At 44.8% G+C, this 21,506-nt stretch overlaps 1 protein-coding gene across 1 annotated transcript in view; it reads right to left on the bottom strand.

Annotated features, from left to right (window-relative positions):
* Positions 1 to 21,506, bottom strand: part of LOC311109895 (interleukin-1 receptor accessory protein-like 1) — a gene marked incomplete at both ends in the record, with an annotated part of 264,081 nt that overhangs the window by 162,378 nt on the left and 80,197 nt on the right. Inside the window, 2 exons of the mRNA XM_084152912.1 lie at positions 280 to 466; positions 19,110 to 19,389. Of these exons, the coding sequence (XP_084009038.1) occupies positions 280 to 466; positions 19,110 to 19,389 (467 nt within the window). The remainder of the gene's footprint in view (positions 1 to 279; positions 467 to 19,109; positions 19,390 to 21,506) is intronic.

Genomic DNA, 21,506 nt, shown 5'->3' with positions numbered 1-21,506 from the left:
TAAACATCATCTCGCACATTTTTTCACTACATTTCCATGATCAATAAAGTTCTGATTATACACTGATAAATATATGTAGCACATTTGATAAAATAACACAGCAGGGGTTTACTAGACACATACTTGGCCTAATCTTGGACTAAAAAGCAGGCTCAGTGGAGAACCTGATTTTGAAAACACTTTAGAGTCAAGAGCTAGGCTTAATTTGTGTCCTTGAAACTGCCCCTATGGCAGTCAATCTGAATTAAGTTACAGACATATTTTATAGTGGACTCTTACCTTGTACCAGACTATCTCTGGCTCCTTCCCCGGCTGTACATAATCCTCAATGTCCGGACAGGTGATCTCCTTACTTTTACTTAACTCTGCCTTCTCGAAGTACCTCATTTTGGAGTTGTAGCAGAGGTCAGTGTCGTTCTCCGCCACTGTCAGTGACATGGACACTTTCATACAATATGTGGAATTCCTGCAAAACACAAGTGAACAAATCAATAAGTTTAATCATTTTCGTATAACATTGTCCTCTCACGCCCCTATCACTATATGTTGACTAGTATTGATACATTTGATGAAACTGAGGAGTATTTCTGTCTGTATTAAAGCCCTTTTGTGTGGAAAAACACATTCTGATTGGCTGGACCTGGCTCCCCAGTGGGTGGGCCTATGGTTGCACCCCTGCCCAGTCATGTGAAATCCATAGATTAGGGCCAAATGAATATATTTCAATTGACTGATTTCCTTATATATACTGCAACTCAGTAAAATCTTTTATATTTTTGTTCAGTATACATTTGGAAAGTAAATGCAGATACTTTTCTAACGGATTAATACAATCTTAACTCATTAAGCTTTTAGAGTCAGCCCTTTGATCTAACCAATTGGACACTCAGATACAGTGAGCCATCTGGTTTGGAGGGAGAATATGGGAAAGTTTGACATTCTACTCTCTCGTCAATGTAAAAATCTGTGGCTGGTTGTCCGGAACGTTACAAATTCATACAGAGATCTATTGTGTTTTCTCACCCATCCAGGAGGAGTGTGAACGATGCGGGAGAGATGAACCTGGCTATCACAAACCATCAATGGCAAAGACAAAAGAAAGGTGGTGAAAACGGAGGTGGAAGGGAGATGAGGGCTAATGCACAACGGCAGTTCTGAAAGTCAACAGCAGTGAAGATTGAGTGAGCCTTTTGTTTCGACGCGTTATGCAGATACAGCGCAAGCTAGCAGAAAATTACTTGCCAGAATTGATGTTCTGTAACTGGTCAGACCTGATAGAGAAAAGCCTGTCAGCCCAGAATCACTACAACTGTGACTGTACCACAGTTGAGAAAGCTGTGAGGGTATAAATAAACGGCAGGTCTGACAACACAGTCAGGTACAACACAATGGCACCATACTGTGTGGTACAATTTCACTGTGCTCAGTCTAATAATCACTCTGTGTTGAATCTGTACAACTGTTCAATAACTATTGGCCCACACCAGCAAGAACTCCAGTAACATGCTCACATGAGTGAGCAGTGAGCTCGGGTCGATCACAATATACCCTTCCACAGCCATAGTAATACATCAGTCATTACAGCTGGTAGAGTTTTTTTTATGGCTAGGTAAACAAGTTCATGTTGGCCTTTGACTCCAGATGAGTGATTCTTAGGCAAGGATCCATGGATTTTTGGAATCAATGGACAGAGGTATTGAATGTGCAGGGAATTTCATACAATGTGGGAGGGAGAAGCCAGCCTAATATGATCAATGAGCTCAATCACTGTGACCTTTGATCCCTCTATGCATCTGTAGTTAATAGGACTGTCTCCACTCACGACTATCATCAGTAGCTGTGTAGCCTAGTTCTTCAAGAGGGTAAGCACTGTATCAATTGACCCTTACTAGCAAATCCTTCTGGTCTACAGATTTCAACAAATTACAACATTTAGGAAAACCTCATTGGGTAATTTCAGGGGCGCAAGCTGGTTACACAGATTTGAGGCTGAACCAACAAACAATTATAAACAAGTGAAATCCTTTTATAATTGCCACGGCATTAGCGCAGCCTCGCAGATTAGCAAGCAAAGGCCGGCCGGTCCATAGTCAGACACACCCTCTACTGGGCACTGCAGGCTGTCCGATTAAGTCTGCCCATTTTATGAAGCGGAGGATGCAAATGCGACATGATGTGGAGATTATCCCACACAACTTGCACCAGATGGACACCTGTGCAAATGAGATCCCCCGGGTCCGCTCCCCCTGTTAAATATTCTGGGCAGTGCTGATAAACTCGCCCGGTGGGAGAGAGAGAGAGAGAAGAGTGTCAGCCTGGATGTTGCGTGATCGATGGCCCGGGCCAACACTTTGTCCTACGATGTCTTTCCAACGGTTCACATCCGTCACACTGCCTTTTAAGCAAGAGAGCCAGGAGGATGGAGAACAGTATCGCTTTGTTTTCAGTCAGTAGCACTATCCATACTGTATATTCATGAACAATGTGGCCAGGACAAACATACCGCTTTCAGTCCACTGTACATCAATTACTGTATATTCATAACAACATGTCTACTAGACAGGAAGTATGGGCTACTGTATAGTGCAGTGGTTCCCAACTCCAGTCCTCCAGTACCCCCAACAGCATACATTTTTGTTGTAGCCCCAGACAAAAACGCCCTGATTCAACTTGCCAAGGGCTTGATGATTAGTTGACAAGTAGAATCAGGTGTGCTTGTCTGGGGCCACAACAAAAACATCTACTGGTGGGGGTCCTTGAGTACCCGGAGTTGGGAAACACTGGCATAGTGTATACTAAAGTACTCAACTTAGTATACTTTTGGATATATTGGTTATACCAAGGTAATACCACAGCATCAATGACAGCATGTCAATGGGAGCTGACGAGAGGCTGCTGTGCAATGTCAAGGCAATGACAGACAGATACCATGCAGTTCATATTAGAGAGGAGAACACCTTGGCTGACAGTTTGCACACAGAGAGCCGGAGGGTAAATGGGGGATTTGTTTCCATAATAGAAATGGCTGTTGCAATATGCGACAGGGAAGGAGGTCATGGCTAGAAGGGATAAAGCTTTTGTGATATTGATGTCAAAAGTTGTTTTAGTTTTTGGGGGGCAATTTAGCTAACCCTTTTCCTAAACTTAACCTAATTCTCCTAACCTGCTACAAAAAGTCCAATCTGACAAAAGCTGTATTCCATCTAGTCAAAACCAGGGAAGGAGAAATGGATGGGAGGACAACTATGAACATCTTATTAAAATAATGACCAACACAATGTTGCCTGTATGAGTGATTGTTGTGTCAGTATAGTACAGCCACTTTTTACAAGCATGTCAAAAATACCTATTTGGGGTGTAACGTAAAACAGAATTATTGGCAATAAACAATTCACTGCTCTTGCTTGCTCTCATGTCAAAATGAATTCATAATTTTTTAGGACAAGGCCAGTATTTCAGGAGCTTGATAAATGATTAATCACATATTATTGTAATTGAAATTAGATACCAAGGGCCCAACTTGGCAAAAATCTACTTAATTATTCTCTCCTAACCTCATTTATGACATAATCTCCCTTGTTTTGGTTGAAGAGAAAGATGGAACATAACTCCCTCTACTTTACCTTAGTATCTGTCCCTGCGATATTATAGCTCGAAGCTGTAGAATTAATGTGAAATCATTCTACTCAGATCGCAAGGTACCTGTGGGATTAATTAATGACTGAATCCTTAATTAAAAGATCTTCAAGTTCTACTTTAATAGAGCAGGAAATTGAACACTTGTTGATTCTCATTAGAGATATACCTTCAAGTAATAATAATGCATAAACAATTTCACAAATGTTTACAATAAATCCACCTCACTCAATAAAAAAGATAACTTGGACAATTGTCAAACTCCTTTCAACCCTTAACACATCCACTTGTATTCAACTGGATAGATGGACATTCAAAGAGACGATACATCAAAATCTCACACATGGGTGAGACCAGTGCCATGAACAGCGGGCCATGCCCTTTAGCTGGACCTTGTTGGTACATCAGGCTCCAACATGAGGCATGCCAGTCCAGCCCAACCCAGCCCGGCGCAGCGCTCGGCAGACAACCAGCCAGCTAGCAGCTGCCAAATCAGTGCTGACAACAACCTGCACCCAGTGGCCAGACAGTCCAGGGCTACAGATTACCCTTAATCAGTCTTTTATGGCCAGTGCATTATTTATGACCCAAGCGAAGGTCAGGGTGGCGTGGCGTGCTGTGGTGGGAGGCGGTGCGGAGCGGTGGGAGGACTGAGGCCCTACCTGTGGCCTGCTCCATAACTCATCTGTCAGCACGCGAGGCCAGGTGATTAACTGCCCACTACCCAAACCTCACTTTAGGCCAACAGGCCTCCACTTAGCCTCTGTCTCTGGAGAGAAGGCCCAAAATGTTTACCTACTCAGCTGCTTGGGGATAGCACGTCTCCACACGAGATTAGAGAGACACATGTTGATCTTCTATGCCAGGGATCATCAACTAGATTCAGCCGTGGGCCGACTTTTTCTTGAGTGGATGGTCAGGGGGCCGGAACATAATTACAAATAATTTGTAGACTGCAAATTGACCGCAAGAAGCCAGAACAGATATAATATTTGACTAAAACTTCATCATTCCAAACCTTGCTTACATTTGTACAGTATATGATCACATACAGTGAGGGAAAAAAGTATTTGATCCCCTGCTGATTTTGTACGTTTGCCCACTGACAAAGACATGATCAGTCTATAATTTTAATGGTAGGTTCATTTGAACAGTGAGAGACAGAATAACAACAAAAAAATTCAGAAAAACGCATGTCAAAAATGTTATAAATTGATTTGCATTTTAATGAGGGAAATAAGTATTTGACCCCCTCTCAATCAGAAAGATTTCTGGCTCCCAGGTGTCTTTTATACAGGTAACGAGCTGAGATTAGGAGCACACTCTTAAAGGGAGTGCTCCAAATCTCAGTTTGTTACCTGTATAAAAGACACCTGTCCACAGAAGCAATCAATCAATCAGATTCCAAACTCTCCACCATGGCCAAGACCAAATAGCTCTCCAAGGATGTCAGGGACAAGATTTTAGACCTACACAAGGCTGGAATGGGCTACAAGACCATCGCCAAGCAGCTTGGTGAGAAGGTGACAACAGTTGGTGCGATTATTCGCAAATGGAAGAAACACAAAATAACTGTCAATCTCCCTCGGCCTGGGGCTCCATGCAAGATCTCACCTCGTGGAGTTGCAATGATCATGAGAACAGTGAGGAATCAGCCCAGAACTACACGGGAGGATCTTGTCAATGATCTCAAGGCAGCTGGGACCATAGTCACCAAGAAAACAATTGGTAACACACTACGCCGTGAAGGACTGAAATCCTGCAGCGCCCGCAAGGTACCCCTGCTCAAGAAAGCACATATACAGGCCCGTCTGAAGTTTGCCAATGAACATCTGAATGATTCAGAGGAGAACTGGGTGAAAGTGTTGTGGTCAGATGAGACCAAAATCGAGCTCTTTGCCATCAACTCAACTCGCCGTGGAGGAATGCTGCCTATGACCCCAAGAACACCATCCCCACCATCAAACATGGAGGTGGAAACATTATGCTTTTGGGGTGTTTTTCTGCTAAGGGGACAGGACAACTTCACCGCATCAAAGGGACGATGGACGGGGCCATGTACCGTCAAATCTTGGGTGAGAACCTCCTTCCCTCAGCCAGGGCATTGAAAATGGGTCGTGGATGGGTATTCCAGCATGACAATGACCCAAAACACACGACCAAGGCAACAAAGGAGTGGCTCAAGAAGAAGTACATTAAGGTCCTGGAGTGACCTAGCCAGTCTCCAGACCTTAATCCCATAGAAAATCTGTGGAGGGAGCTGAAGGTTCGAGTTGCCAAACATCAGCCTCGAAACCTTAATGACTTGGAGAAGATCTGCAAAGAGGAGTGGGACAAAATCCCTCCTGAGATGTGTGCAAACCTGGTGGCCAACTACAAGAAACGTCTGACCTCTGTGATTGCCAACAAGGATTTTGCCACCAAGTACTAAGTCATGTTTTGCAGAGGGGTCAAATACTTATTTCCCTCATTAAAATGCAAATCAACTTATAACATTTTTTACATGCATTTTTCTGGATTTTGTTGTTGTTATTCTGTCTCTCACTGTTCAAATAAACCTACCATTAAAATTATAGACTGATCATGTCTTTGTCAGTGGGCAAACGTACAAAATCAGCAGGGGATCAAATACTTTTTTCCCTCACTGTATATCTCTCTATTATGCGTTGGAATACTTTGGAACAGATTTCCAAAATTAAAATCACTTGGAGCTGATTTGCTGGTGTTTTTACAGTCATTAAATGTATCTCCCCCCAAAACACACACACACACACACACACACACACACACACACACACACACACACACACACACACACACACACACACACACACACACACACACACACACACACACACACACACACACACACACACACACACACACACACACACACACACACACACACACACACACACACTCAGGCCTGTTATTTCTCTCCATACAGGATCTGTTATCCATGTAGGGGAGACAGGATAAGATGGACTACTAAATAGAAACTCTCCCCTGCTTCATACGCATTATGTGACTGGTTATACAATCACCTCAATGATCTCCTTTAGTCACCACGCCTTCATTTTCTTTCCCTGAGCATCTTATGCAAAGTTCTCTTTTTTCATTCCAGGTGTGATGGAGAACTCCAATCTCATCCATCTGACTGAAAGCTTTTGGCAGGGCCTTGGCTGTCCTCCCCTCTAGCTGTACTGTTACCTTTAACATGCAGCGGTCTGTCTTGGTCTATTACCCAGTCTCTAATCCCTGGTGCCTTGTGGGAAATCATTTCACCCAACCCTGTATTTCCAACCAGATTCCATAACTTTATGAAACATTTTGACTCTTTCATTTTACCGTGACCTTATTCATTTGTCCTCCCAAAGCCTACGGGCAAAATGGCCACTCACAAATACATTCAATGCATATTAAAACCTAAACACTAAGTAGGTCTATTTCCGTTTGCTACAGACACATTCCAATGAGAGAGTAGAATGGCCACTGCACGTGTCTGGACGATTCAAAGTTCCTCTTTAAAGTTCCAAGTTCCAAACCACTTTGACTCTTTCTCTTTTTTCCAAACGTCTGAATAACATGTTAATGTTCTGCTTCTCCTTCCTTGAGTGACAGCTTCAGTATTATATAGGGGGCTGATGGAGGAGGGAGGTGATGGAGGAGGGAGGCAGTGTCAATTGGATTCTGCTGAGGATGAAAGTGCATTGTGACATTTTGTCTGGCAGATAAAAACCCCATCTGATATGACGAGAGAAGGTCAGTGTCTCTACTATCAGATACTGCTGGTCCAGGTCTAGTTTGATGCCTTTCTCTCAGCCTGCCTACTTGGCTTGGGAGGCATAGTGCAGATAATAATAATAATAGATTTATTATATATAGTGCTTTTCATTTCAAACAGAATGTAAAAGTAAAAAAAAAAGAAAAAAAAGAAGATAGCAGATTGTTGGGTATGGCTAGATAGGGAATATGTTTGGTGAAGGCATGATTCAAACCAGCCTGTGAGTTCAGTTTAGGGCAGGAAATGACAATTCTTCCTGTGAAATGTAAATGAATAGGAGAAGGACGAGGAGGAACACTGTCAGAAGGCCTGTATACACATACTGTAGCCCCTTCTAACTCTACACTGGACCTCCAAGCCAGTTCCATTGCATTGTTCCCCTCTAATCAGGGACTGATTTAGACCTGAGACACCAGGTGTGTGCAATTCATTATTAGGTAGAGCGGAAAATCAGCAGGCTCCGGACCTCGTAGGGTAAGACCTGAATACCCCTGCTATAGCCTACTGATGAGACCAGAGTAATATTGTAATATCAGATATACTGATGATATCTACCATACACATACTGTAGACCACTGATGAGACCAGAGTAATATTGTAATACCAGATATACTGATGATATCTACCATACACATACTGTAGACCACTGATGAGACCAGAGTAATATTGTAATACCAGATATACTGATGATATCTACCATACACATACTGTAGACCACTGATGAGACCAGAGTAATATTGTAATACCAGATATACTGATAATATTTACCATACACTCATGTAAACTATTCACGGTGAGGTACAGGGGCACATTTCCATTTGAAACATTTGTCAAATGTGACCTTTCAAGAGAATTGTCCTTGGTAGCCGTGCGAGGACACACTATTGTGAAAGCTGGTGATGTGGCATCATCGAGTACCCGACCGGTAACACCACCCATCTCCTCAGCCAATGCCAGCCTCAGATTTCCTCCCGTATGCAGCCTCTGGGATTCAGGCTTCAGGCTTAATCAAATGGAACTGAGGCAAGAGCACGGGACAAATCTCCAATCAGTAAAAGTGTGAAGGGTGTCTAACAGATTGATGCGGACCTTAACACATGCATCCGCTGGATTAAATCCTATTCCAATCACATCGAGGGTGCGTCCCAAATGGTACCCTATTGCCTAGATGGTGCACTTCTTTTGACCAGGGCCCATGCACTATATAGGGAATATGATGTTATTTGGGATACACCCCGAGAGAGGCCTTGGGAAACCTCACAAAAAGCACACAAGTGGCTGGTTGAAGTATATTTGTGTAATACCTCATCGTCAATACATCGTTACTGTCGAGTGGCAGATATTAAAGGGAGGGCAAAACCTCAATATTACACCATAATCATTCTGTAAAATGGTCACACAATATATGAGATTCCACAGTTGAAAGGATCACTTTGTATTACCATGAATATATTTCAGACACAGTGGAATTTTGTTTTTACTTCCTGGACAAAACCTTTACACCTGTGCCATTCCAAAAAACGACAGTTCACTGCTTCCTCAAGATAAAATAAATGACTCTAATTTGCTTAACAATGTACTTCATCATCCTTTTTAATGGAGCATGTATTCTCTGATGAGTTTAAATAGTAGGAAGATTCCATAATTCATTTCAAATTAATTTATAAAACATTTCTCACATCACTCTCCACTCAAGGCCATTACATGAGGTGTCCCCTGTCTAGTAGGAGCAAGGTAATACATTGAAATTGGGAATGTGTGTGCGTGTGCGTGTGTGTGTATGTCTGTATATTTTCCTCACCAAACGGCAGAGAGAGAAGGCTACCAGTTCTTACTAGAAAGCATTAACACCAAGAGGTAATTGCGTCTCCACACCCTCACTCACCTCCCAGCCTCACACAGACAACAGCCTGCTGCCTGCCAGGTAGACCTAACACAAACACAGTCTAGAATACATCATACACTCCACCTCCCCTCCAGCCCTCCCTCCCTCCTTTGTCTCTGGCTCTGATTGGCTGTGACGGCGGGGCTGGATCAATGGGACAGGGCCTGACTGGTGGCTGAGTAACGGAGTGTCTCTGGACGTCCCATTTGACTGAGAGATCACCAGCTGGGCCCTGCAGTGGAATACTAATCCAGTCTCAGTCTCCCCTTCCTCTGGTGACAGCCAAGGCACGGTTGGACAGGACATACCTAGACACCATTAATAACATGAAGGCCCTGAATGCATGTGAACAGCCACCTGCTTTCTGCTGATTCCCCCTGAACTATTCCTTCATGTGGCTCTGTGACATTTGTCTGTTTGCTCACATTACCATCCTGGGGTTGTCCTTGGTTTTGATGCTGTAAGGATCTTCCATTGATCAGTAGCAGTGAGGTTATCCAGACACCTGTTGTGTGCCTGGAGGTGGAATTAGCTGCATGTAGTGAGCAGACATCACAATACTTCTCTATGACATTTTGTCTCCACCCATCTGTACCATGTTGGGGTGTGATATAAGACATCCTCTGACTACTGTAACTCTGACTACTGTAACTCTGACTAGAATTATATGACTGGGAGGAGGGAAACATCTGAAATGACTGAACACAGAGGTGACCTTTATTTGACTCTGAACATCCCACTGCTCTGTGTCTGCTGGTCCTCACTGGTTAACGTGTCTCCTGGTCTTCCCTAGTTAACGTGTCTCCTGGTCCTCCCTGGTTAACACGTGTCCTGGTCCTCACTGGTTAACATCTCTCCTGGTCCTCCCTGGTTAACGTGTCTCCTGGTCCTCCCCGATTAACATGTCTCCTGGTCCTCCCTGGTTAAGGTGTCTCCTGATCCTCCCTGGTTAACGTGTCTCCTGGTCCTCTCTCCCCCTCTCAGTCTCCTGGTCCTCCCTGGTTAACCTGTCTCCTGGTCCTCCCTGGTTAACGTCTCCTGGTCCTCATTGGTTAACGTGTCTCCTGGTCCTCCCTGGTTAACGTGTCTCCTGGTCCTCCCTGGTTAACGTGTCTCCTGGTCCTCCCTGGTTAACGTGTCTCCTGGTCCTCCCTGGTTAACGTGTGCTGCCTGCCTGGCAGCATGGTCTTCTCTCCCCTGTCATATGCCTGGATTAGGGCTGATTTCACACACAGATTGAAGACACATTACGTCCCTATCAGCGGTAGGCTCTGCGCACAGCACAGGCAGGCTAGTAGGCCCGGTTTCTGTTTACACTGGTGCCCTCTGACTTCTCTTAGTGCAGCCGAGCAGATGCATCATGGGCCGGAGCTCAGAGCAACACACACACATAGAGCAACACACACACACACGTACACACACACACACACACACGCGCACACACACACGCACACACACACAAACACATACAAGCACACACACACATACACACACACTTGAGGCATACCTAGGATACACAGTTTAACATCACAGAGAGTAGATATACTGTTAGAGACGCAAAGGAGATCGGGAGGAGAGAGATGGAGAGAGATTGAGAGGGGGAGAGAGATGGAGAGAGATTGAGAGGGGGAGAGAGATGGAGAGAGATTGAGAGGGGGAGAGAGATGGACAGAGATTGATAGGGGGAGAGAGATTGATAGGGGGAGAGAGATGGAGAAAGATTGATAGGGGGAGAGAGATGGAGAGAGGTTGAGAGGTTGAAAGGGGGAGAGAGATGGAGAGAGATTGAGAGGGGGAGTGAGATGGAGAGAGAATGAGAGGGGGAGAGAGATGGAGAGAAATTGAGAGGGGGAGAGAGATTGATGGGGGAGAGAGATGGAGAAAGATTGTTAGGGGGAGAGAAAATGAGAGAGGTTGAGAGGGGGAGAGAGATGGAGTGAGATTGAGAGGGGGAGAGAGATGGAGAGAGAATGAGAGGGGGAGAGAGATGGAGAGAGATTGATAGGGGGAGAGAGATGGAGATAGATTGAGAGGGGAAGAGAGATGGAGATAGATTGAGGTGGGGAGAGAGATGGAGAGAGATTGAGAGGGGAAGAGAGATGGAGAGATTGAGAGGGGAAGAGAGATGGAGATAGAGACTGGGGGGAGCGAGATGGAGAGATATTGAGAGGGGGAGAGAGATGGAGATAGAGACTGGGGGGGAGAGATGGAGAGAGATTGAGAGGGGGAGAGAGATGGAGATAGAGACTGGGGGGGAGAGATGGAGATAGAGACTGGGGGGGAGAGAGTTGGAGAGAGATTGAGGGGGGGAGAGAGATGGAGATAGAGACTGGGGGGATGGAGATAGAGACTGGGGGGGAGAGATGGAGAGAGATTGAGAGGGGGAGAGAGATGGAGATAGAGACTGGGGGGGAGATGGAGATAGAGACGGGGGGGGGGGAGCGTTGGAGAGATATTGAGAGGGGGAGAGAGATGGACATAGAGACTAGGGGGGAAAGAGATGGAGAGAGATTGAGAGGGGGAGAGAGATGGAGATAGAGACTAGGTGGGAGAGATGGAGATAGAGACTGGGGGGAGAGAGATGGAGAGAGATGGAGTTAGAGACTGGGGGGAGAGAGATGGAGAGATATTGAGAGGGGGAGAGAGATGGAGATAGAGACTGGGGGGGAGAGAGATGGAGATAGAGACTGGGGGGGAGAGAGACGGAGATAGAGACTGGGAGGAGAGAGATGGAGATAGAGACTGGGGGGAGAGATGGAGATATGATATTGAGAGGGGGAGAGAGATGGAGATAGAGACGGGGGGGGGGGGGGAGAGATGGAGATAGAGACTGGGGGGGAGAGAGACAGAGATAGAGACGGGAGGGGGGGTGGGGGGGGGGGGGTTGAAAGGTTGAAGAAAACTACCCAGAGTGTATGTGTCACGCCTGCTCCCGCTCCCCCTCCGTGGCGCTCGAGGGCGCCAGGCTGCCCGTCATTACGCACACCTGTCACCATCGCTACGCCAATCAGCGCTTCATTGGACTCACCTGAACTTCATCCCTGTTTGGTTACCTCCCCTATATCTGTCTGTTCCTCAGTTTGATCCCCGTGTCTGTTGTTTCGTTTCCATTGTCCAGACACTGTCGGTGTTTTGATCCTGTTTGTTTGTTCATTAAATGCTCACTGCCTGTCCTTGCTTCTCATCTCCCAGCGTCTGTCCTTACAGAATGCAGACAACTAATATCAGAAGCATCAAGGAGTTTTTATTTTTCGTTTGGGTTGGTGACGTCGGGTCTGGGTGCCCCTGCCGAAGGAACCGGGGATGCCTCAGCTGGCACATCAGGCTTCCATGCCTTAGCTGGCTCGAGAGGTTTTCTTGCCTCGGTTGGCTCGGCAGGCTCCCATCCCACGTCATGCCTCAGTTTGATCGTCAGGCTCCCATACCTCAGCGTGCTCGTCAGGCTCCCATGCCTCAGAGGGCTCGTCAGGCTCCCATGCCTCAGAGGGCTCGGCAGGCTCCCATCCCACGTCATGCCTCAGCCGGCTCGTCTGGCTTCCACGCCTCAGCCGGCTCGTCAGGATTCCACGCCTCAGCCGGTTCGACAGGCTTCCACGCCTCAGCCGGCTCGTCAGGCTCCCACGTCTCAGCCGGCTCGTCAGGTTCCCGTGCCTCGGCCGGCTCGTCCGGCTCCCATGCCTCGGCCGGGTGGCATCCCTAGAGGGGGGGTACTGTCACACCTGCTCCCGCTCCCCCTCCGTGGCGCTCGAGGGCGCCAGGCTGCCCATCATTACGCACACCTGTCACCATCGTTACGCCAATCAGCGCTTCATTGGACTCACCTGAACTTCATCCCTGTTTGGTTACCTCCCCTATATCTGTCTGTTCCTCAGTTTGATCCCCGTGTCTGTTGTTTCGTCTCCGTTGTCCAGACACTGTCTGTGTTTTGTTCCTGTTTGTTTTTTAAATTAAATGTTCACTCCCTGTACTTGCTTCTCATCTCCCAGCGTCTGTCCTTACTGTAAGGGAGAAATGAAAGGCTGTAGAGACACAGATTAAAGTGCGATAGTAACTTTTCAAATTAAGACTCACACATTCTGCTGGCGTGGTTTATAAGAGACATCAATGACTCATTCCATCCATACTCTGCTCAAAGACCCTGATCCTAATCTCTTTCTCTCTACAACCACAACTTTCCTCTGTCTCCCTCACTGTGCCCACTGCCTAATCTAAATTCAATATGTTAACATATACGAGTGCCTTGGTATATAGGAAAACGCAAAGCTGAGTCCAAAGGAGCGCAATCCTGGGATTCTGCTGCAGTGTTGTGATGATTGGGCCTGAAAAGAGGGGAATGATTTATGAGTCATATCTCCATAATGACAGTTCACACTATTGTTGGGATCTGTTCATTCCATTTCCATATTTTACTATGTGTGTCAACACAGCAACAATATCTACCACAATATTGTACAGCAGGGGGTAATTTAATGAGAAATGGTGAGGGGTGTAATCAGATGTATAGTTTTAACCATGTTTTGAGGCTATACAGTGTCTGTTTACATTGTTTCCAAACATTGGAGTAAAACAAGCTTATATTTGGGTTTCTGATGGGGCACGACAGGTGAACTAAGCTCATGAGGCATTCATGAGTTATATTTAATGTGTCTGGGATTGGTGTCATTTGGGGACGGTGATATGTTGAATAGATAAACACTATAGGTTCAGGTGAAAGGAACATCTCTCAGAACCAAAGGGTGATTTTAAGTCTAAGCCAAATCGTAGGATGATTCTATATATAGCAGTTCTATACATTTAAGACCATTTCCATTGAAGTGTTGAACCTCAAACAGAGGAAGTTGAATAGAGCATTATATAGGCCCCTACAGACATTGGATTTCTCTATCTCTTTAAGGTACAGTAGGTTTTCCCAGCTCAAATCAGCAGGCACTTTGCTCTCCACTAAAAACGACCTTTCACAATGAAGCGAACTAATGAGCCATTCAAGAAAAGACACCCTTAACCTAAGAGGTTAATAACTTATTACTATATAATTATTCATACACAATACTGTAACACGTTTTCTCTTTTCACTACCAGGGGCTGAACAGCCAGACAGCAGCAATGCAATGTGACAAGGAAGTGAACCTTTATTGGCTTGGAATGCACTCCAGTGAAATGTTCTACGGTGAAAAATAAAAGGTTTGTTCACAATTGCAAACATTCCGTTTTGGTTCTCTGTTCACTGTGTGACTAAAATGGCAAACCTCCGACAGATACAAAAATGGCAGTGTATTCCAATTTTAAATTCACATGACATTCAAAAGATGTTGTCAGCGGTTCTTGTGTTAATAATATGTTTCAGAAGTCAATATGTTGATCAGAAAAGCATGGAGCGTTGCAGTATGTTGGCATGTAGCGTACTTGGTAACAGATTTGGACTAAATGACTCCTCCAGATTAATTAAAGGAGATAACATGTTTCCTTATGTCCAACATATGGAAGGGAACTAAATCTGCCTCATCACAGGGAGGGCAATGTGAAGATACATCTCACAGAAACACACATACCATGTTTGAGAGCCAAGGATTTCTCCCTGGGAAACATAATGTCGCTATCGGTTGAAAACCTTGTAACTCCATTTTTGCCAATGTTCATATATATTTTTTTTTATTACATCTTTTGAAACTAGTAAATCCCCTCAATGTCCTCTGGATCAAATTAAGATCCTACATCTGTAGAGCTGTGATATGCAGTGCTATTAAATGAAAGTGATATTCTATAGTTTTTTAAGTGTGGGAATAGGCTATCTTCCTCCTAACATGGCTGGGTTTCTGTACCTATCCTAGCCCTGGTCGTTTACATAGCAGTTGTGGTAAAACAGTGGGGGAGTGGAGTTAGGACAGTCATGACTCTAGGACCAAGAAAATGTATTCAAAATAGCTTCTGGTTTCAAAATTGTATTTTAGTTAATGGGAAAATATGGCAGTTTTTCTCCATTTCCAGAAAGTTTCTGTTTTGGAGATTAGGTTTTCATCAGACAGCAACAATAAGGTGTGTGCACTCTCCAGCCAATCAATAACATACATTCTTCAATTGAACAATTCAATTAAAGCTCATAGATGGAATTAAAACCAGCAGGACTGCATCCAGAAGCATCCTGTCAAAACCCTAGAGAAAAGCCCTTTTCCTCTTTCGACAATTCCTACGGACCTGGAGATTGGCAAAGGTTCACGGCACGCAGTGGCAAAAAAAAAAACATAACAATGGAATTATTTCTTATGATTATAGTATAGTAAATGTTGCCCCTAATTGGTGTAAACAGTTGTGACTAGCTACAAAGCAACACACTCATCCAAATCAAATCTCCTGGCTCTACTATTTCAGCCTGATTACACAATAACCCCACACTGAGTGATTGTGTTCCTCCTCAGGCATCGGCTACACAGTCTAGCGCAGCACTGAATAGAATAGAGAATCATGGTAGGGGGGGATTGGAGCCGCTCGCTAACTGCCTGCCTGTGACGACTCTCTGAGCCATGCTCCCTGGCTAACTGCCTGCCTGCCTGTGTTCACTCTCTGAGCCATGCTACCTGGCTAACTGCCTGCCTACCTGTGATGACTCTCTGAGCCATGCTCCCTGGCTAACTGCCTGCCTGCCAGTGTTCACTCTCTGAGCCATGCTACCTGGCTATCTGCCTGCCTGCCAGTGTTCACTCTCTGAGCCATGCTACCTGGCTATCTGCCTGCCTGCCTGTGTTCACTCTCTGAGCCATGCTCCCTGGCTACGCTGCAAAGGGGTGGTTAGCTAGGAGAATGCAAATGTTACTGCTGCTGAATGGCAGGGCAAATTCTCTCAGCTGAATTGAGGCTGAGAAGGAGAGAGGTCACACTGACTGTACTAGTGGTGTGTGTGTGTGTGTGTGTGTGTGTGTGTGTGTGTGTGTGTGTGTGTGTGTGTGCCTGTGTGTGTATGTGCATGTGTGTGTGTGTGTGTGTGTGTGTGTGGTGTTTCTACAAGAACCAACTCAACCACCTCCTCTCCAGTTCCCAGGCAGGCAGGCAGAACCAGGGCAAACACAGCAGTGGGAGTATTTTTTTGATAGACCTCAATGCCTTTATTAAAGGGACAGCTCAATCAAAACACAGAAACAACTTGATTTTCATGAGCTTCCACAATCTTTACAAAGTTGTGGGGAAACCATTCATCAGGGTTTACAGTGTTTGGAGAAGGGAGTGGCTTGGCTCTGAAAGAATATGTTGGATAGACAATGGTTCCTCTCCCAGTTGAGCCAAGCAGCCTTTCTGAGCTGAAAATGCAGGTTGTTATGGTCTTCTAAGTCAAGACACCTGCTCTGACCTTCCACTAACCTGGGTACGAACAACCTTTACATGAATGAAACCCTCTCTTCTATCAATATGACCTAGGAAGCCAGAAACTTTACAACATTCTGGAACTCATAAATGATAATGTTGTCCTCCGACGGGTGTCTTTATTTGACAAGGGGAGGAGCTACATTATCTCTCCTTTTCTGTCTCTCTACACCTCTCTTATTTCCTCCACCACTACCTCGCGGCTGTGAATAACTGTCCATCTTCATCTCTTTCCTCCCTCACTCCAGACTCCATACGTGGTACGTTAAAGAACAGGAGTTGTGAAGCCTAAGAGTTATGGGTCTGCCAATGGCACTTAATACCTTATTGTCCCCCGGAGAAAAACAAAAAAACATAAGCATGTTAAGTGAGGGAAGGAGGGCCCCTAACAGTGTGGACCCAGGTCTAACTCTCTTCTGGCTGGGATTAGAGAATTCATTAGTAATCTGCAGGGGAGGACTTTAAAGCAGCTTGATTTATGTGCATAGGTTGCAGAAACTCCTCTCCCCCACTGTTTTACCACAACTGCTACAGTGGGGAAAAAAAGTATTTAGTCAGCCACCAATTGTGCAAGTTCTCCCACTTAAAAAGATGAGAGAGGCCTGTAATTTTCATCATAGGTACACGTCAACTATGCCAGACAAATTGAGAATTTTTTTTCTCCAGAAAATCACATTGTAGGATTTTTTATGAATTTATTTGCAAATTATGGTGGAAAATAAGTATTTGGTCACCTACAAACAAGCAAGATTTCTGGCTCTCACAGACCTGTAACTTCTTCTTTAAGAGGCTCCTCTGTCCTCCACTCGTTACCTGTATTAATGGCACCTGTTTGAACTTGTTATCAGTATAAAAGACACCTGTCCACAACTTCAAACAGTCACACTCCAAACTCCACTATGGCCAAGACCAAAGAGCTGTCAAAAGACACCAGAAACAAAATTGTAGACCTGCACCAGGCTGGGAAGACTGAATCTGCAATAGGTAAGCAGCTTGGTTTGAAGAAATCAACTGTGGGAGCAATTATTAGGAAATGGAAGACATACAAGACCACTGATAATCTCCCTCGATCTGGGGCTCCACGCAAGATCTCACCCCGTGGGGTCAAAATGATCACAAGAACAGTGAGCAAAAATCCCAGAACCACACGGGGGGCCCTAGTGAATGACCTGCAGAGAGCTGGGACCAAAGTAACAAAGCTTACCATCAGTAACACACTACGCCGCCAGGGACTCAAATCCTGCAGTGACAGACGTGTCCCCCTGCTTAAGCCAGTACATGTCCAGGCCCGTCTGAAGTTTGCTAGAGTGCATTTGGATGATCCAGAAGAGGATTGGGAGAATGTCATATGGTCAGATGAAACCAAAATTTAACTTTTTGGTAAAAACTCAACTCGTCGTGTTTGGAGGACAAAGAATGCTAAGTTGCATCCAAAGAACACCATACCTACTGTGAAGCATGGGGGTGGAAACATCATGCTTTGGGGCTGTTTTTCTGCAAAGGGACCAGGACGACTGATCCGTGTAAAGGAAAGAATGAATGGGGCCATGTATCGTGAGATTTTGAGTGAAAACCTCCTTCCATCAGCAAGGGCATTGAAGATGAAACGTGGCTGGGTCTTTCAGCATGACAATGATCCCAAACACACCGCCCGGGCAACGAAGGAGTGGCTTCGTAAGAAGCATTTCAAGGTCCTGGAGTGGCCTAGCCAGTCTCCAGATCTCAACCCCATAGAAAATCTTTGGAGGGAGTTGAAAGTCCGTGTTGCCCAGCGACAGCCCCAATACATCACTGCTCTAGAGGAGATCTGCATGGAGGAATGGGCCAAAATACCAGCAACAGTGGGTGAAAACCTTGTGAAGACTTACAGAAAACGTTTGACCTGTGTCATTGCCAACAAAGGGTATATAACAAAGTATTGAGAAACTTTTGTTATTGAACAAATACTTATTTTCCACCATAATTTGCAAATAAATTCATTAAAAATCCTACAATGTGATTTCCTGGATTGTTTTTTCTCATTTTGTCTGTCATAGTTGACGTGTACCTATGGTGAAAATTACAGGCCTCTCTCATCTTTTTAAGTGGGAGAACTTGCACAATTGGTGGCTGACTAAATACTTTTTTTCCCCACTGTATGTAAACGACCAGGGATTGGATAGGTACAGAAACCCAGCCATTTTGGAAGGAAGATAACTAATTCCCACAGTGCACTTAAACAACTATAAGACAAGATAGCAGTTATATCACAGCTCTAGGTTGACTAGATATAACAGAACAACTGACCTCAATACACAGGAACATAACAGAACAACTGACCTCAATACACAGGAACATAACAGAACAACTAACCTCAATACATAGGAACATAACAGAACAATTGACCTCAATACACAGGAACATAACATAACAACTGACCTCAATACACAGGAACAGAACAGAACAACTGACCTCAATACACAGGAATAGTGTCCAACGTCTTGGAGCTCGGTGGGTCTAAACCAGATAGCGTCCTCCTCCTTGTTCATTCTGATGCCGTCGAAAGAGATAGGCTCCTCAAAGTCTCCATGTCCTGTACTTTTATACCACATAAGGCTTAGTCCCACACTCTGGGAGTGGGTGTAGTTCGCTCTGATGTATCCATAGAATAAAGCACATTTAATCCGCACCGGTTCCCCCAAAAGCACTTTGTATTTCAAGTAGTCCACTGACCAATCCGTGCAGTCGTCCACTGAGGAGAAAGGAGAGAGGGAAGGTAGATTAATAGGCCTGTCATAAGAGCATCATACAAGTGTTATAATGAGTATTAGACTCCTGACATGATATAAGCACATTTGTTTCCTAAAACAGGAAAACAAGCTGAAATATGCTGATCATTGAAATTGTATTTTGGCGCTGGGAAGTGGGAACGGAGTCAAATTCATTACTGGCCTTAGTTAAGTCTCTATATGCATTGACAGTATTGATTTGACCATCATGAATCAGGAAGTTATAATTGCCCTCAGTACAATTGTTTACAGTAGCATTTTCATCTCAAAGAGGCAACACTTCCAACCTATCATCCCTCTCTAAGCTATTTCCATCACACAGGAACAGCAGAAAAGATGTAGACAGAATCTAACACATATAAGAAGACGATAGAGTAGTAGCTGTGGTTGCCAGGGCCTACAGCTGTCTATGGACGGATGCCGGTTGACTGCTCACCTAGCCGTGCCAGAGCACTAGCACCAGCTGTGACCTAGTCAGAGCCGGAGCAGCGCGAGCCAATGGGAGGGCCGAGTCAGGAGTAAACACACGACCACGAGCACCCGGAACAAGGACGAGGAGCCAGGAGCACACGACTGTTGACCCAAGGGGACAGACAGGGGGGTGTAGAGTCCAAAAACATGGATGGCATCACCACTAGACCGTGGAGGCACTGTCCTCTGAGAAACTCACTACTAAAAAGTAGCGCCTCTGTATTTAAGCAGTATGAGGCATTTTCTGCCATATTCCCTTTATTGTGTAGTAATATTCGACTTCCCAATGCATAATTCATCCTCTCTCCAGACATGCACATATACTACATCCAGTTGTATTAGTCTGTATTATAGACTCTATAACATCAATTTAACATAACGATTACACACAGGCCCAGTTGTCAGAGCCATCCATATGCATCCTAATGGACAACTCAGGACACTCATTCACATTAAACTGCAATAGAAAATAAGAGGATATCTCAGCGTACATACTGAACTGACTTCAGTGTCCTCTTTCAATACCACAAATGTCAATGCTCAGGGAATAAATGAAAAATCCCTTCCTGATATTGGCCAGCTACAGGTAGGGGTGCACACTCTGAAGGTATATCACCATTATGATATCTCATACAGTAGTCACCGACCACCAGTCAATCATATCCTATCATATCATATCATATCCCCATTAGGTACCTCATCAATTGGAAAATACCTGAATAATGCAGGCGTTTCGGTTGATTTGTATATATATTTTGGATCGGTGGGGTGTCTGAGGTAAAAACATAAAACATGAAACTATCTGGTAGCATCTCAGCCAGTGGAGACTCCTCATAGGATGAAGGGGAGGACCATCCTCCTCAGTGAATTTCATACAAATAAAAATAGTGAAACATTTAAAACTATACTAAATATATTCACGTCACCAAATCATTGATTAAAACACACTGTTTTGCAATGAAGGTCTACAGTAGCCTCAACAGCACTCTGTAGGGTAGCAACATGGTGTAGCCGGAGGACAGCTAGCTTCTGTCCTCCTCTGGGTACATTGACTTCAATACAATATCTAGAAGAGTCATGGTTCTCACCCTCTTCCATAGACTTACACAGTAATTATGACAACTTCCGGAGGACGTCCTGCAACCTATCAGAGCTCTTGCAGGATGAACTGACATGATGGCCACCCAATCAAATTATCAGAGAATCTAGTACTGAAAGCATAAACTACAACTAGCTAGCACTGCAGTGCATTTAAAGTGTGGTGAGTAGTTGACTCAAAGAGAGAGAAAGACAATAGTTGAACAGTTCTGAACAAATTAATTTCTTCCAAAATTAAGGAGAAGCGAGAGAGAGCGAGAGCGAGAGAGCGCTAGCTATATTCCATAGTATATATTGTTTTCACTTTCACTTACGTTGCTAGCATCGAACGCAACTGGCTAGTTTAGCCTACTCAAACAAGCTAAACTGCTTGCTGCTGACTGTACACTGTACTGCATGATTGTAGCGGGTTTACTAACGTGTTAGTTCTAGTAGCTATGTTGACTATGACGTGACAACGATGTAGGCTATGTGACTGAAAGGTCGCTGGTCTGAATCCCTGAGCCGACTA

Source organism: Coregonus lavaretus (genome assembly GCF_964263955.1).
Source record: "Coregonus lavaretus genome assembly, chromosome: 35".
NCBI classification, from domain to species: Eukaryota; Metazoa; Chordata; class Actinopteri; order Salmoniformes; family Salmonidae; genus Coregonus; species Coregonus lavaretus.
Note: the sequence above shows the minus strand (reverse complement) of the source record. Positions and strands in the feature narration are given on the sequence as shown.